This window comes from Parus major, chromosome 17, assembly GCF_001522545.3.
Source record: "Parus major isolate Abel chromosome 17, Parus_major1.1, whole genome shotgun sequence".
NCBI classification, from domain to species: Eukaryota; Metazoa; Chordata; class Aves; order Passeriformes; family Paridae; genus Parus; species Parus major.
Genome location: NC_031785.1, coordinates 3,678,254 through 3,692,332, shown reverse-complemented (window position 1 = coordinate 3,692,332; position 14,079 = coordinate 3,678,254). Strand labels below are relative to the sequence as shown.

The 14,079-nt window shown below is 53.6% G+C and overlaps 1 protein-coding gene across 2 annotated transcripts; it reads left to right on the top strand.

Annotated features, from left to right (window-relative positions):
• Positions 1–506: 506 nt before the first annotated feature.
• On the top strand, positions 507–14,069 carry DBH (dopamine beta-hydroxylase). Of its 2 annotated transcripts, XM_033518352.1 has the most exons (12): positions 523–1,022; positions 3,104–3,250; positions 4,526–4,783; positions 6,160–6,336; positions 6,920–7,022; positions 8,218–8,384; positions 9,072–9,215; positions 9,298–9,336; positions 10,122–10,181; positions 10,818–10,945; positions 11,362–11,521; positions 13,920–14,069. In XM_033518352.1, exons 1-12 carry the CDS (start codon positions 591–593, stop codon positions 14,052–14,054), a joined length of 1,950 nt encoding a protein of 649 aa, XP_033374243.1. In that variant the 5' UTR covers positions 523–590; the 3' UTR covers positions 14,055–14,069. The 2 variants fall into 2 exon arrangements, with proteins under 2 accessions (XP_015500132.1, XP_033374243.1); XM_015644646.2 differs by lacking the exon at positions 13,920–14,069 and having other exon boundaries at positions 507–1,022; positions 11,362–13,903.
• The last annotated feature ends 10 nt before the right edge of the window (positions 14,070–14,079 follow it).

Below are 14,079 nucleotides of genomic sequence, written 5' to 3'. Positions count from 1 at the left end.
GCTACAAAGAAATAACAAATATTGAATATATCCGGTGGTCTGGGCAGGTAGGGGTTTCAATGGGTACAAAGGGGTGGGAGAGGAGCTGGGCTTTGCTGGGCTTGGAAGGGCGAGAATTAAATCCCACAAAGGCGAAAAAACGAGAGGAGAGAGGAGGGAAGACACCTCTTTCCTTGTTGTTTGAGGGAAATCAGCATTTCCTCTGGTGCTGAGCTTTGCAGGGGAAATATTTCAAACCCTGTCAGTATTATTTCATGCCTGGGAGCTCAGGCAAGGCTCAGAGTCCTTTGTTCTCATCTCTGGCCACCTTTGGGGTGATCCCAGGCTGGGTTACGTGGACACACAGACCAAAGGCACCACAAGCAGCACAGCAGGTCCACGAGGGCTCAGCCAGAGCAGCCTGTGAGCACACAGCCCTTCCCAGCCACAAAGGAAGATTTAAGAGCGAATCACATCAGCCCAGTCAAATCCAATTGCTATTGATAATGTCCATGTGCAATTAGAGCCAATTAAGGGGAGACAGCAGATGACAAGCGTTTGGCCAGGAGCTGATGGGGGTCAATACACCAGTCCAATTTCCCAACAGATAAATGCAATTAAAGAGTATCACTTACCCAGCTTGCCCAGGAGGACCAGCACATAAATGGGCACAGCCAGGCATCAGGTGCTGTCCTGGCAGGATGCAGAACTCCAAGAGCAAGCCCTGCTCCTGCCCCAGCCTCAAGCTGCGGGAGATGGTATCCATGTACTTCACCATGGTGGCGGCGTTCCTGGTCATCCTGGTGGTGGCTCTGCAGGGCTCGGTGCCCCACGAGAGTGATTTCCCCTACACGGTGCCCCTGGATCCCCAGGGGCTGCTGGAGCTCTCCTGGAATGTCAGCTACCCCGAGCAAGCCGTGCATTTCCAGCTCCTCATCAGGGACCTGCGGTTCGGGCTCCTCTTCGGGATGTCGGACAGGGGCGAGTTTGAGAACGCGGACCTGGCCGTGCTCTGGAGCGATGGGCACAACTCCTACTTTGGGGTGAGTCACTTGAATGTTTGCAAGGATGTTTTTGGGGTTCCCTCCCTGTGAATGCAACTCTGAATCTGGCTCGTGGTTTGGTAGAGACACAGCTCACCCTGGGCCAGCCCCACTACTCAGGGTCCAGAAGGTCTTGGAGGCTTCTACCCCAGAGGACCCCACAGACCAGATCCACATGGTGGGTTTGGCACGGGGATTAACCCAAAAGAGAAAAGAATAAACCCAGCAGCACATCAGCAAGGCTGAGGGAACCAGGAGCTGGATGTCTCTGCTGTGTTTAGCTGCAGAGACACACACACACACAAGATGCATCAACACCCTGCTCCACTCGTGTGCTGCTGCCAGTCACATTAAAAATTAACCACAGCTCCCATTAATGGCTCTGAGAAAGGGCAGAAGTCACCAGGCAGAGAGGCTGCTCCTGCCAGCAGGAAAAATTCAGCTGTGAGTTGCATCCATAGGGATCAACGGGATATCAGGGCAGCCTGGAGAGCTGTCAGAAAACAAAGGTGTAAATATATTTGGGTGATATGTAAATGGGAGTGCGGGGAAGACTGATTCCAGTTGTGTTGTTTGCTGTTGCTGCTGTAAATTCCATCCCTGGTGCCTCTGTCTGTTTGCTGGGTTCCTGGCTGGGGGGTTTCCCAGCCCTGCTCCCAGCCCACCACATCAGGCTCACTGCAATTGTGCTTGGCTGCAGAAAGCAATTCCCACTTTTGCCCATGTGAGGCTTTTCAGTAAGTTAAATTTTACCTCTCTGCTTACTTCAAATTAACCATGAAACGCATTCTTCTGCAATCAGCCGCAATGTGATCTGCGGTGAAATGAAAGCATGAAAAGAAGGGTTTATTATCTGTGCTGTTTTCCTTCTAATTACCAGCCTTTCAGGGTCTGTGGTGGCCCAAATGCTCCAGAATGTCACAGCAGCACGTTGAGAAGACATAAAGGATCATTTCTAATCTGCCTTCATGTGCTTGCCCAAAGACAAGCAGCACTGAGTGAAACACCCGGCAGCGCTCGGGTTTTCTCTTTCACTTGGCGCTGAACAGCATCCTGCAAGGAGATCTCAATAAATTTCTCCAGCCCTGGTTTTCTCTCTCCCAGCGACTTTTCTTCTGGATAAATGTGTCAGCTGTTAAAAAGATCCAAATTTGCTCAGCCCCCCATGTACTGTGAGATTAACTTGCGCTCCATATTCCTATGAAAACAAATGTCATGGGAGTTCCATGGAGCTGATTTCCCTCTCCCCCTCCAGGGACAATATGTTCTGGAAATATGACTCTATAGTTCTGGCTGAAATGGTGCCAAGTTGCTTTATCCTTTTTCTTCTGGTTTTGCCTCCCAAGATAAGAGAACCAGTGCCACTTGTGTACTTACAGCCAGCTGCTTCCTGGGTGTCTTCTCTGAGTAAACACGAGACCAACAGGAGAAACAAAAGATCAAAGAAACAGCCCTGTTCAAATCCAAATTATCACAGGACTTTATACTCCAAACCTTCAAACCCTGGAATACCCTACTGCTTTGCTTCCTGGGGTGGCTTTCTCATCATCCTCTAAAACAAGTGGGTTTTGGGAGGCTGGGCTGGGCTGCCAGAACAATCTGGCCACAAGAAATTAAGGATTTTGCAGAGAGGCAGCAATTTCTAGAGCTGACATTACATTCTAGCAAGGATTTGATCTTAAATTGAGGGAGGCTGCTTTGTGCCAAGGGTTTTGGAGAGTCTAGCACCCCATTCCAGAACAAACACCCCCAAAATACAGCACAGACCAAAACAACACTTTCAGTTGTCCCTGGGGGCTTTCCTCCCTCCCTTCCTGACCTCTCCCCACTCCCATCTCAGCCTGGAAGGGTCTTTCTGCAGACTGTTAGTGCTGGGTCAGGTGTTTCAAGGTGTGCCTGAGCACTAGAGATCCTGTGGCAAAGGGATTCCAGCACGGATCTGCCCAGGAGATGCTGGAGGTGGGCATGGAGCAACCAAAGCACAGGTTTCCTGCACCTCTGGGATGCTGAGGGTGGACAGGAGGACCTGTGGTACCTCTGGAGGTACCTCCTGGCTGAGCAGGCTGTTTTTTCTCTCGCAGGATGCCTGGAGTGATGCCAGGGGGCAGCTCCACATGGATTCCCAGCAGGACTATCAGCTCCTTGGGGCTCGCAGGGCTCCTGAGGGGCTCTACCTCCTCTTCAGAAGAGCCTTCAGCACCTGTGACCCCAAGGACTACCTGATAGAGGTATGGCATCACCCCAGTGTGGCAGCCCCAGCCCTGGGGCACAGCTCCAGACCCGTCCTGCAGGGATGTGCCTGTTTGAGCACAGCATCAGGTGTTGGTGCTGTGTGAGGCAGAGAGGAAGTGAGCTACAGATGTCAGCCCTGGCCCATGAGTAATGTTTGGCACCATCTATTCACAAGCCCTTCAAAAGCTCTCTCAAGTGGAGCTTTTAGCTCGTTTGCATCATCAGCTCCTGTTGAACATGCATTGGGTCTATATAAATCCCTCCTGCATCACTCTGCTCGGCAGTCTGGAGCCAACTGTTGGGAGTGTTACGAAGAGGGGTGGGTGTATCAACAGGAGGCAAACAGGAGAGTTGTGACAGGAGCTGGGACAAAGGGACAGCAAATAGAGGTGCTGCTCTGTGCTCCTGTGTGGCTCAGTGGTGTCTCCCTGGCTCTGCATCCACCACTCCTCGCTGAGCTGGGATCTGGGGTAAACCTTCCCAGTGGGGATGTCAGACAGCTCAGGATCTCAGCTACAGGCCCTGGCTGCAGGCATGAATCCGTGCAAGGCTCATCTCACATGAAAGCCTTTGTGGGCAGGATATTTTAGAGCCAATGTGGGCACAGAGTGTCCTCGAGTTTTTGCTGCTGGTGTTCAAAAGCTCTTGTGATGAGAAGTGTCTGCCATCTGCCAAAACACTGAGAGCCCTGGAGGGAGCAATCTGTGTCTGTGAACCATGAAAACACTTGCTGGTCTTTATTCTCTGATACTTTAGGAAAAGATTGTTCTCCTTCTCCTTTCTCCCTCATCTCCAGTCCCGAGCTCTCAGTGTTCTCGGTTGCAGTAGACTTTCAGCAGAGCTTGTGGTACCTTCCACCTGAGAGGAAGCTGGAAGAAAAGGGAGGACTTCAGGGAGAAGTTTTGTTTCTGCTGTTACCCCTCCAGGCTATTGCTGGGCTGGAGGGGGGCAGAACGAGCCCTGCACTGATGGACTTGTCCCAGCCTGGAGCTCATGAGGGGCTTGGAGGATGTGTCACCATTTTGGAATTGATGGGAAAAACTTTTCAGACTCTCCTGCCTGGTAGAGAACCCTCAGCGACCACATCAGCTGGGGAAACACCCTGGAATGTAGAGCTTTCCTGGGACAGCACAGCAGAGTGAGCTACTGGTGCAGTCAGTGGGGGAACCCTGACCCATTTCTGGGTTCATGCCACCAGTGCCGGTGCTAATGGTGCCACCAGCTCCTGTTGTGCATGAAAAACCCACTGATGCATTCTGCTCTGGCTTCAGGATGGCACCGTGCACCTGATCTACGGCATCCTGGAGAAACCGGTGCATTCCCTACAAGCCATCAACGTCTCTGCCCTCCACGGGGGGCTGCAGAGGGTGCAGCTGCTAAAACCCAACATCAGCATCCCTGAGCTGCCCAGTGACATGAAGACCATGGAGATAACAGCCCCAGATGTTGTCATTCCCAGCCAGGAGACGACCTACTGGTGCTACATGGCAGAACTCCCAGAGGGCTTCCCCAAACACCACATCATCATGGTAAGAGGGGGGAGAAAAGGGCTGCTGTCCCCAGGCTGGATCAATCATTGTGTTCACATCCTGCAAATTCTGTGTCACAGGGAGGGTTTCACACCTTGACACCTTCCCAAATGTGGTCCCAAAACCTTTTCCAAGTCCTCCCCACCATCAGTAGTGTCCTCATGTCTCCTAGAGAGTCTTAGCAGGAGGGGACCAGGTAACGTTTTCCCACCTGGCACTTCCAGCAGGTTCCAGGGCAGGCTCTCTGCAGAAGGAACAGACCCACAGCAGGATTTTAGCACACAGAGAGCCATGAGGAGCATAAAAACACAGGAAACAGGAGAACAAGGCTGGTGAGCGCTGGGAGAGCAAGCCAGGACAGGACCTGGCTCCTAAAAGATGAGGCATAGTTGGTAAAAAAGAGTTACAGACATAAATGTGACTTGTGGGCCTTGGCCAGACGTGTTGCTTGGGCCATCTCCTGCAAAAAAAAGAGCAGAAACCTGCTGGCAGCCCTGAGGAAAGCAGGAGCTGCTGGGACAGCACCCAGCAGGTGTGGGGGTGGCTAAGGAGGTGACCTGGCACATCCAGAGTCAAAACCACACCATGGGGAGAAGGAAAACCTTCAGACACTCGAGCTACAGCGAGCACTCAGTGGTTTCAAGGGGAGAGACTGCAAAGGAAGGCTCAGAAGGAGGATTTTCTCTCTGACAGATGGTGTGAAGTGAATCATCTGTGTGTAAGTAAGAAGTGCATAACTTCTGATACCTTCCCGCTGCTGCAGATCACTTCTACAGCTGGCACTTTTAGCCAGAGATGTTCCTCAGGCTTGAGTCACTCTCTCTACCCCAAATCCCACCCCCAGTGTCCCAAGCAGACGTTGGATGGAAACAAAACCCGTGAGCTGCAGGCAGAGCTACAGCAGCAGCACAGCCAGGACTCTCTTTAGGAAAAAGCAACATCCCCAGGGCCACCTCAGCCCTGCAAAACTGATAAAGGACTCAGACACCACACAACAGACCAAGATCTTCTGCTGATCCCCATCTGTGGCTGGAGAAGGGAAGAGCTGGCTCTCTGTGGTTCTGGTGGGCTCTGGGTTGGTCCCTAAGCAAGCCAAGGAATTAAATATTTCCACAGCTAACCTAAATGCTCCTTGGGCACTAATAACATGTTGTTTCCCTCTTGAAGTACCCAGATGCTTAACCCTGCCATAACCAAAATCTGAGGTGAAAGCTCTCAGTCCGTGGTGCCTCATGCCCAGAGCAACCTTCCCTCCCCATCCTGTGTCAGAAACTGGGAGCAGGCCCCAGACAGCCCTGCCCTGGCTCCTCATGGAGCCTGCAGGCCCCAGGGATGGGCTCTCAGTGTGTCCTCTCCTTCCTGGACCTGCTTTGCAGTACGAGCCAGTGGTCACGGCGGGCAATGAGGCTCTTGTGCACCACATGGAAGTTTTCCAGTGCGCGGCCGAGTTCGACAGCTTCCCCCACTACAACGGGCCCTGTGACTCCAAGATGAAACCAGAGCGCCTCAACTACTGCAGACACGTGCTGGCAGCTTGGGCCATGGGGGCACAGGTGGGTGTGACAAGGGACACGTCACCCTGGGTGACAACTGCCCTGCTGCCTCCCAATCCCCATCCCACTTTGGGGCCGCCCTCTTCTCTGCTGGGGTTTGGCTTCAGCCCCGTGGGACCTTCCCAGCCCCTCCTGGGTGTGTTGGATTTCCTGCCTCAGCCCAGCCCTCCTCCTCTTCGGTGCCATAAACCAGTGGGGTGGGGTTCTCCCCAGGGAATGGCCGTGGCTCCAAGCCTGAGGGAGCTCAAGGAGCCTTGGGACAGCGCTCTCAGGCAATGGTGGGGTTCCTGGGGCTGGCCTGTGCAGGGCCAGGAGTTGGATGTTGATGATCCTGGTGGGTCCCTTCCAGCTCAGGGTGTTTTATGATTCTGTGACAACACTCAGGTGTTGTGCCACTGCATGTGGGATGAGAGAAGCTTTTGGAAGCAAGGGCAGCTCTCCAAGCACAACCAAGGGCACAAATCAAGTCCCTTGGCCCGTGGTGTGGGTCAGGATTATGCCCACATGTTGCCTTAGGCTGTCCAGCCTTGTTCCCAGGAAAGCCACCTCGCTGCTGCCCTAACTCCCTCCCTTCTGCTTCCAGGCTTTCTATTACCCTGAAGAAGCAGGTCTTGCCTTTGGTGGCCCAGGCTCCTCCAGATATTTGCGTCTGGAGATCCATTACCACAATCCCCTGGTGTTCAAAGGTGAGGGGCTGGGTGGTGCTGCCCATTGCTTCACCTGTTAGACCACGGCAGGAGAGCTGGGGAAATTCCAGGGAAGGATTGGCACCCTCTGGGGAGGCCTGTGGCCTAAACCATGGCCCTGTTCTCAACTTTCTGGAGGGCTGATGGTCCAGATCTGTCCCTGCAGGAAGAATACATTAAATCCTCACCATGCTGCTGCTTTTTGGTCTCAGCAATCATCCTCACTGAAGGCTGGCCTGTGGCCCAGAGGTGAAAGGAAAGGAGCCTGCAGGCAGAGAATTGTCCTGACTGAGTTCCTGCAAGGATGTGATCCAGGGCAACACCAGGGTTTAGCCAAGCTGTCTCAGGAGTCCCTCCAGTTTCCACACAAAGTTGTGGGGCTGGGTCTGAGCTCAGAGTAAGAGTGACAGCAGTGCCAAGTCACCAGAGAGACCAGGCTGCCTGGGGAGGGGGGGATGTGGATGTTGTTTTCCTGTTCTCCTGCTTCGATAACATTGTCAGGAGACACAGTGGAAAAAAAAGAAGGATTCCAAACAACCCAGTTTCTTCATTACCATAAAAACAAGCAGCTTCTTGACTACCCAAGTATATTTTTAGGAGGCCAGAGCATATGTACTGTGGATCAATCATAGCACATTCGGCAACTCGAGAAGAAACATGGCTATAAATACAGAGTTCACATCTTCCATCATTTATCTGCTTTTGCGTGTTAACCAATAGTGTCTCCCCCGTTATTTTTATCCCTGGGTGGGCTCCAGCCTGGAGACAGGGAGCTCAGAGCTGGCCTGAACCCTCCTGACCTACTGACCCTGCTCTTTCCCTTTGCCTACTGGCCTTTCGGGATTTTGGGATGTACCCATTATAGAAGCTGCAATGAGCCCCATTCCTAGAGAGTCCTCCAAAGCACCCCATGCTGTGTCCCTCTGTCCTGGGCTCTCCAAAGGCAGCCCTCACCTTGCTGTCCTGGGACAATTCAGCCTCAGGTCAGTGCCCTCTCTGGGGAGCCAGGTACATCTGGGGTCACTCAGTGAAGACCTGCACAAAAATCTGTAGGATTTAAAACAATTTCAAACAGAAGGAAGCTGGAGGAGAGGCTTTCCACATCAGCACAGCATCGTTTTTTCACCTGTCCTTGTTTGTTTTACCTTTTGACCTTGTCCCTGCAGTGACCTGTCCTTGTCCCCTGGCCCACCAGGTCGCCGTGACTCCTCAGGGATCCGTCTGTACTACACGGCCACACTTCGTCCTTATGATGCTGGAATCATGGAGCTGGGCTTGGTGTACACCCCAGTGATGGCCATTCCCCCTGGAGAGGACAGCTTCATCCTCACAGGGTACTGCACTGATAAATGCACCCAGCTGGTGAGTGCCTGTCCCCTCCAGCCCGCCTGCACCTCAGAGGGGAAAGGGTGCCCGTGGCTTTTTCCTGGCTCCAGGCAGCACCAATCTCCAGGCTCCCAGTTTGAAGTTTTAAACTCACTGTGGGGTAGTGCTGGAAAGAAAAATCTGCTGTGTACAATAAACAGAGCAGCTGGTTAGGATGAGCTGAATCCCCCTGGAAGCAGCTCTCCTGGGGAGCCATCTGCTCCAGCTCCCTGGGGTACTATTCCCATAAAAACACACCGAGCTGGCCGTGTCCCAGTGGTGCTTTCCCTCACAGGGATGGGGAAAATTGGCTCCTGCTCCTGGAGATCTTGCCAGGAACTCTTTCAAAGATAGTTCAAAAGGGCCCACCTTGCTCTCTCAGTGTGTGCTTTTGTAGGGCCTTCCCATGAGGAATCATTTGTGCCACCACTAAGGAGGGCAGGGAAGGAAGCACGGTCTGGCTCAGCCCTGGAGCGTTGGTTTAGCAGCACTGAGGATTTGTCCCTCTGCAAGGAGCTTGCTGAGATGCTTTCCCAGGGTACAGTGATCCCCTAAACCCCTTGTGAGAGCCAGAACAGGGACAGCGAGTTCCCAGCACACAGCAAGGGGATGTGAGGGAGGGGAGAGGGACAGAACTGGCCACGGGGGCTTGAGCTGCCCTTCCTCTCTTCCTTTTTTCCCCAGGCTCTTCCCGCTGCTGGCATCCGCATCTTTGCCTCCCAGCTCCACACACACCTGGCAGGGAGGAAAGTGGTGACGGTGCTGTCCCGGGACGGGAGGGAGCGGCAGGTTGTGAACGCTGACAGACACTACAGCCCTCACTTCCAGGTACAGGGGCTGCAGGGTGTCACCCCTGGGCACAGTGCCACTGTGGCACTGCTCTCACGTGTCCCCTTTCCTCCGCTCCCAGGAGATCCGCATGCTGAAGGAAGTGGTCGCTGTTTTTCCGGTGAGTTGCTCCAAAAACCATCCTGATCCCATGGCCCTGAGTCCCCTGCCTCCTTCCATCACCCCATCCCATCTGGGGACTCCCAGGGGGGCTGGAGGGAGGGTCCCTGGGTGGGATCTGCCATCTCCACACAGATACTCTGGGGACAGCCAGGCCCCCTGTCATATGGCATAGAACTGGTGTGTGGGTAGCCAGGAGCTAAATTAGGCTCCTAATTTAGCTGGGCTTCGTCTGGCAGAGGGAGGCTCCTCAGGGGGTGAGGATGAGCCATGGAGGTGCCCTCTGTCCTTGCTTGATGGAAGGAGAGGAAGAGATTCGGCATCAGAGTGGGAGTGGGTGGGAAAACAGGGCTGGAAATTGCCCCAGGGCTCTTCAGATGGGGAAGGACCTGACTGCAAAGCTGAGGGAAGTTCCTGAAGCTGCTCTGCCTCATGAGGCTGCTCAAAGCACTCAGCACCCACTGGAACCATGCCCAGGGCTGTGCCCTGGGGTGTCCCCATGGTCCTCAGCACTGACTGTGGCACGGAGGCTGCTGTGCCATCAAGTCAGCTCCAGATCTGGCACTTCAAACTCCTGCCTAAGTGCAATTTTTAAGGTGTTTTCAACCCAGCAGGAATTCTTAAAAAGCGAGGAAAGCAGGAAACACCATCCCTAGGGAGTCTCCACGGGGGAGGCAGTTTTAGCAAGGCCTCCTGTGGGGTTGAAGGCCTCCTGATATGGGGAGCAGCGATTTCTATGTGGAACACTCCCCAAACCCTAAATTTTCCTGTGTTTGATCCCCCCAGGGCGATGAACTCATCACCACCTGCACATACAACACCGAGGATCGGAGCAGAGCCACCGTGGTGAGCGCAGGGGCAGCTCCCCTGCCTTTGGGGGCAACCCAGGGTGGGTTGGGGGCACCCCCAGAATGGGCACCTGCATGAAGCCAGGCTGAATCACAGAAGCAAGGGGAGGGTGGGAAGAAGGGAACTCGTAAGGCTCCGCTGCCTGCAGCGGGGATGTGAAGGTGCTAATTGTGAAGTAGCATGTGTCACTCTAATTCCCATCACAAACTGTTCCACCGGGGATTAATTGTAATTAAAGAGAAGTGCCACTTTTTGACAGTGCATGTTATTTCCTTACATAGGCAGTGGGAAAAAGAAAATAAAAGAGCCTGTCAGAGGTACCATCAACAGGGACAAGACTAAATATAGCAGAGGGATTATAGGAAATTTGCATTTTAATGTAAACCACACAGTCTAGCCTCGAAGTCTGTTCTTGCATAGAGGGCAGACAAGCAGAGAGCTGCCCATGCCATTCACCTGAAGGGGTGTGAATACCTATCTCTATCACTCTAGATATCCAGATACAGATAATAGATAGAGATTTTGGGTGTAGATGCATGTGAGCCCTGTGCTCCCCAGCCCTCCCTGCCCCTGTGCAGCCCCAGCAGGGCACAGCCAGGCCCCGCTTCCCTCACCTTCCTGCCTGTGCCACAGGGAGGGTTTGGCATCCTGGAAGAGATGTGTGTGAACTACGTGCACTACTACCCCCAGACCCAGCTGGAGCTGTGCAAAAGCGCTGTGGATCCAGGCTACCTGCACCGCTACTTCAACCTTGTGAACAGGTAAAGAGCCCCAGCACAGCAGGGCTGGGGGGACAGGGACAGTGTAAAAGCCACAGCCAGGGTTTTGAAGGTGATTGTGTAGTGAGAACCACCAGGAAGGGGGAGAAGTCTGTGGGAGGGGCTTCTCAGCAAGAATCAGTGTGCGGCCAAGTGCAAAATATTCCTTATAACCTGGGGCAGACACCAAGGATCCATGCCAGGGGAGTAGGATGCAGCCATCCACCCATGAGGAGAAGGGAGATGTTGACCTTGCACAGGGTGTCCTACCCACGGGCTGGTCCCAAATCCTGCCCTGCAGGTGCTGGCTGCCCTCACAGCCATTCCAGGTCACTGCTCAGGCGGGGAGGAATTGGTCACAGGCAGCTCTGGAAGGGCACAGCACTGCTGTGTTTCAGCATGACCTTTCTCCTGCCCAGGTTTAACGATGAGGAGATCTGCATGTGCCCACAGGTGTCTGTCCCACAGCAGTTTCACTCCATCCCCTGGAACACCTTCAACAGGGATGTGCTGAAATCCCTTTATGGCTTTGCTCCGATCTCCATGCACTGCAACAAATCCTCTGCAGTCCGGTTCCCGGTAGGTACAGCCTCACCCCCAAAGCTTCCCGACAGAATTCCCAGGTGTAAGTTGTGTCTGAGGTGCTCAGGACACATCCAAACCCAGCAGGCTCAGGGCAGGGGACTGGACCTGCCTGGAAATCCCTGGCTGATGCAGGACATGGAGCCCAGTCCTGCTCTGTGCTTGGACAATAGATCTGGAGCCCACCATGGATGCTCCCAGCCAGATCCAGTTAGGAGATGCATTTGCATAAAGTGATTTGGAGGCTGCTTTTGCTGACTGGTAAAGTAGGGCCAGATCCAAGGAGAAACATGAGGTGGTTTTTAGGATTTTGGCAAATCACTCCAGGTCCCAGCAGAGTGAGTTCATTACACACAGCATCTGTGCAGCCTCCGAATGTGGTGACCCAGCAAAATGTGAAGGATAAAGGACTGGGAGGTCTGTAAAATAAATTCAGGCCCAGAGACATGGGGACATGATGATGATGGTGATGAAGATTTAAAACCACTGCTGGCATCAGCTTCCAATGCCATTTATCAGTATAATAAATTTGGATGATACCTTGTTCCTGGATCCAGTGCTCTCCACTGCAGCACAGGAGGATGCTGAGCTGATTGCAGGGTTGACCATCAGCTTTCTGCCACAGTAAATTCCCTTTAGCAAAGTTTCACTCTGGAGTGGGCAGAAACCTTTCCAGTTTCCTGGAACTGGACACCATGCACCTCTCAGCCATGCAGAGCTTTGCTGCAGGGATAGAAGTGGTCCAGAATTTTTGTGCAGCAGGAGAATTATGAATTAAACCTCTTAATTTATGACCCAGACAACTCTCTTGATTTCAGAGAGATCTTGGGGGCTGTCAGGAAGGGACTTGAGGAGACCAGAGCCAATGCTGGCACAAAGTGGTCACGAGCATTGCAGTGAGGGTGAAGGAGCCTCTGCCCCACTGGGGTTTCAGAGTGAGCCCAACTTGGGAGACATCTCATTTATTCCATACTGTTTCTGCCAAGAGAAAAGCACCAGCTTCTAATTAAGCTCATGTTCTTGCAGTTCAGTGATCCCAAATCTGATGATTTCTGGAAGGAACTGAGTGCTGTTACCTATCGAGCCAAATCTCAAGGTAACACTGGTGAGCAGCAGCGGGGATGGTGTCATCCCCAAATTCCCCTGCACCCTTGAGGGCTTGCAGTAAACTCTCTCTGTTCTGATTTCCACTTGAAAGCACTGAAAACCACAACTCTCACGACACTCCAATGCCTTTGATCTCTCCAAAAAGCAGGCTCAGGGTTTGGGATGTATCAGCAGGGCAGATGCTGCAGCAGATGGGCTCAGGGCTGGAGCTGAACCCTGGAGCAGGAGCACCCCAAGGATGCTTAACTGCTCCTCTAAGCCATAAGGGCACAGGAGAGGAGTTGTTTCTCCAGCTGGTGCTCCCCTGGAATGCTGTCCCCTCTCTGCTCACTCCCCATGTGCTTTGGAAAGGTCCCTCCATCCCACTCCATCATTCCCCAGGGTTTTCCTGGTGCTGCTGCAGGCTCTGGCCCGTTTTGCTTGACATACCAGGAGAAATTTCAGCTGAAAACATAAATTCCACTTTCATCTTGCTGATGACTCACGGCTCTACCTCTCCTCTCCAGACCTCCCTCCTCCTGCTCACCCTGCAGCTTAGCCTCTCGCTGACATTTCCACATGAACACGCAGCCAACAGCCAAACCAGAGCATCACCACCCTGGAGCTGAGCCTCCCCAGGCCCTCTGAGCTGCCCACATCTCCCCCAGCCACCAGGCTAGGCCAGTGTCACATCTGAGTTAGATCCTGCTCAGCAGGCTCAGCCCTGGACACCGCCTGCACCTGGCAGGTTGTTTTTTGCAGGGAGCATCCCCAAGATGAAGTGTTTCCAGGGATGTACAGAGTGGGGGGATTTGTCCTGGCTGTGGTCACCCACCAGGAGCTCTGATGGCTGTGACAGCCCTTCCCTGGCTCTGCTCTGTGGCACCTCAGCCAGCCTTCTGCATCCCTCCTGCTCCACAGCTGGAAATTCCTGCCAGTGCCTGCTAAGGGAGCGTTTTCCAGAGCATGGTGGGACTGTGGGACTCCCTGGTTTGAGCTGTCTCCACCTCACTTGGCAGGTAACGCTTTTTGGGGTGGAAACTCCCCAGCTGGGGTGCATTTGTGGAACATGGAGCACCTCAGACGCCTGTGCCACTCAGGGGATGTGTAGGTGCTTCTGCACTAGGAATAATTAGTGATGTCTCATGAGAAAACACCCTGATTTGGGCTAAAAACCACTTCAGACGTTAAAGCTCGTGTCATCTCTCCAAGCAGACAGAAACACCGAGCCTCCAACACCTTCCTTCCTTTCTGGGGGAATGAGTTTGCACCCTCCGTGCTCTCACGGCGCTGACCTCCTCTCTTGCAGGGCGAGTGGGAGAAGCAGCCGCTGCCCCGCATCACCGGGAGGCTCCGGGAGCCCGGCCCCCGCTGCCCGCCCGTCCCGGGACCTCAGCCCGCTGCCCCCGTGCCCCTCCAGCTGAGCCAGCTCCGCAGGGACTGACAGCAGCAGGCAGGAGCATCCCTCC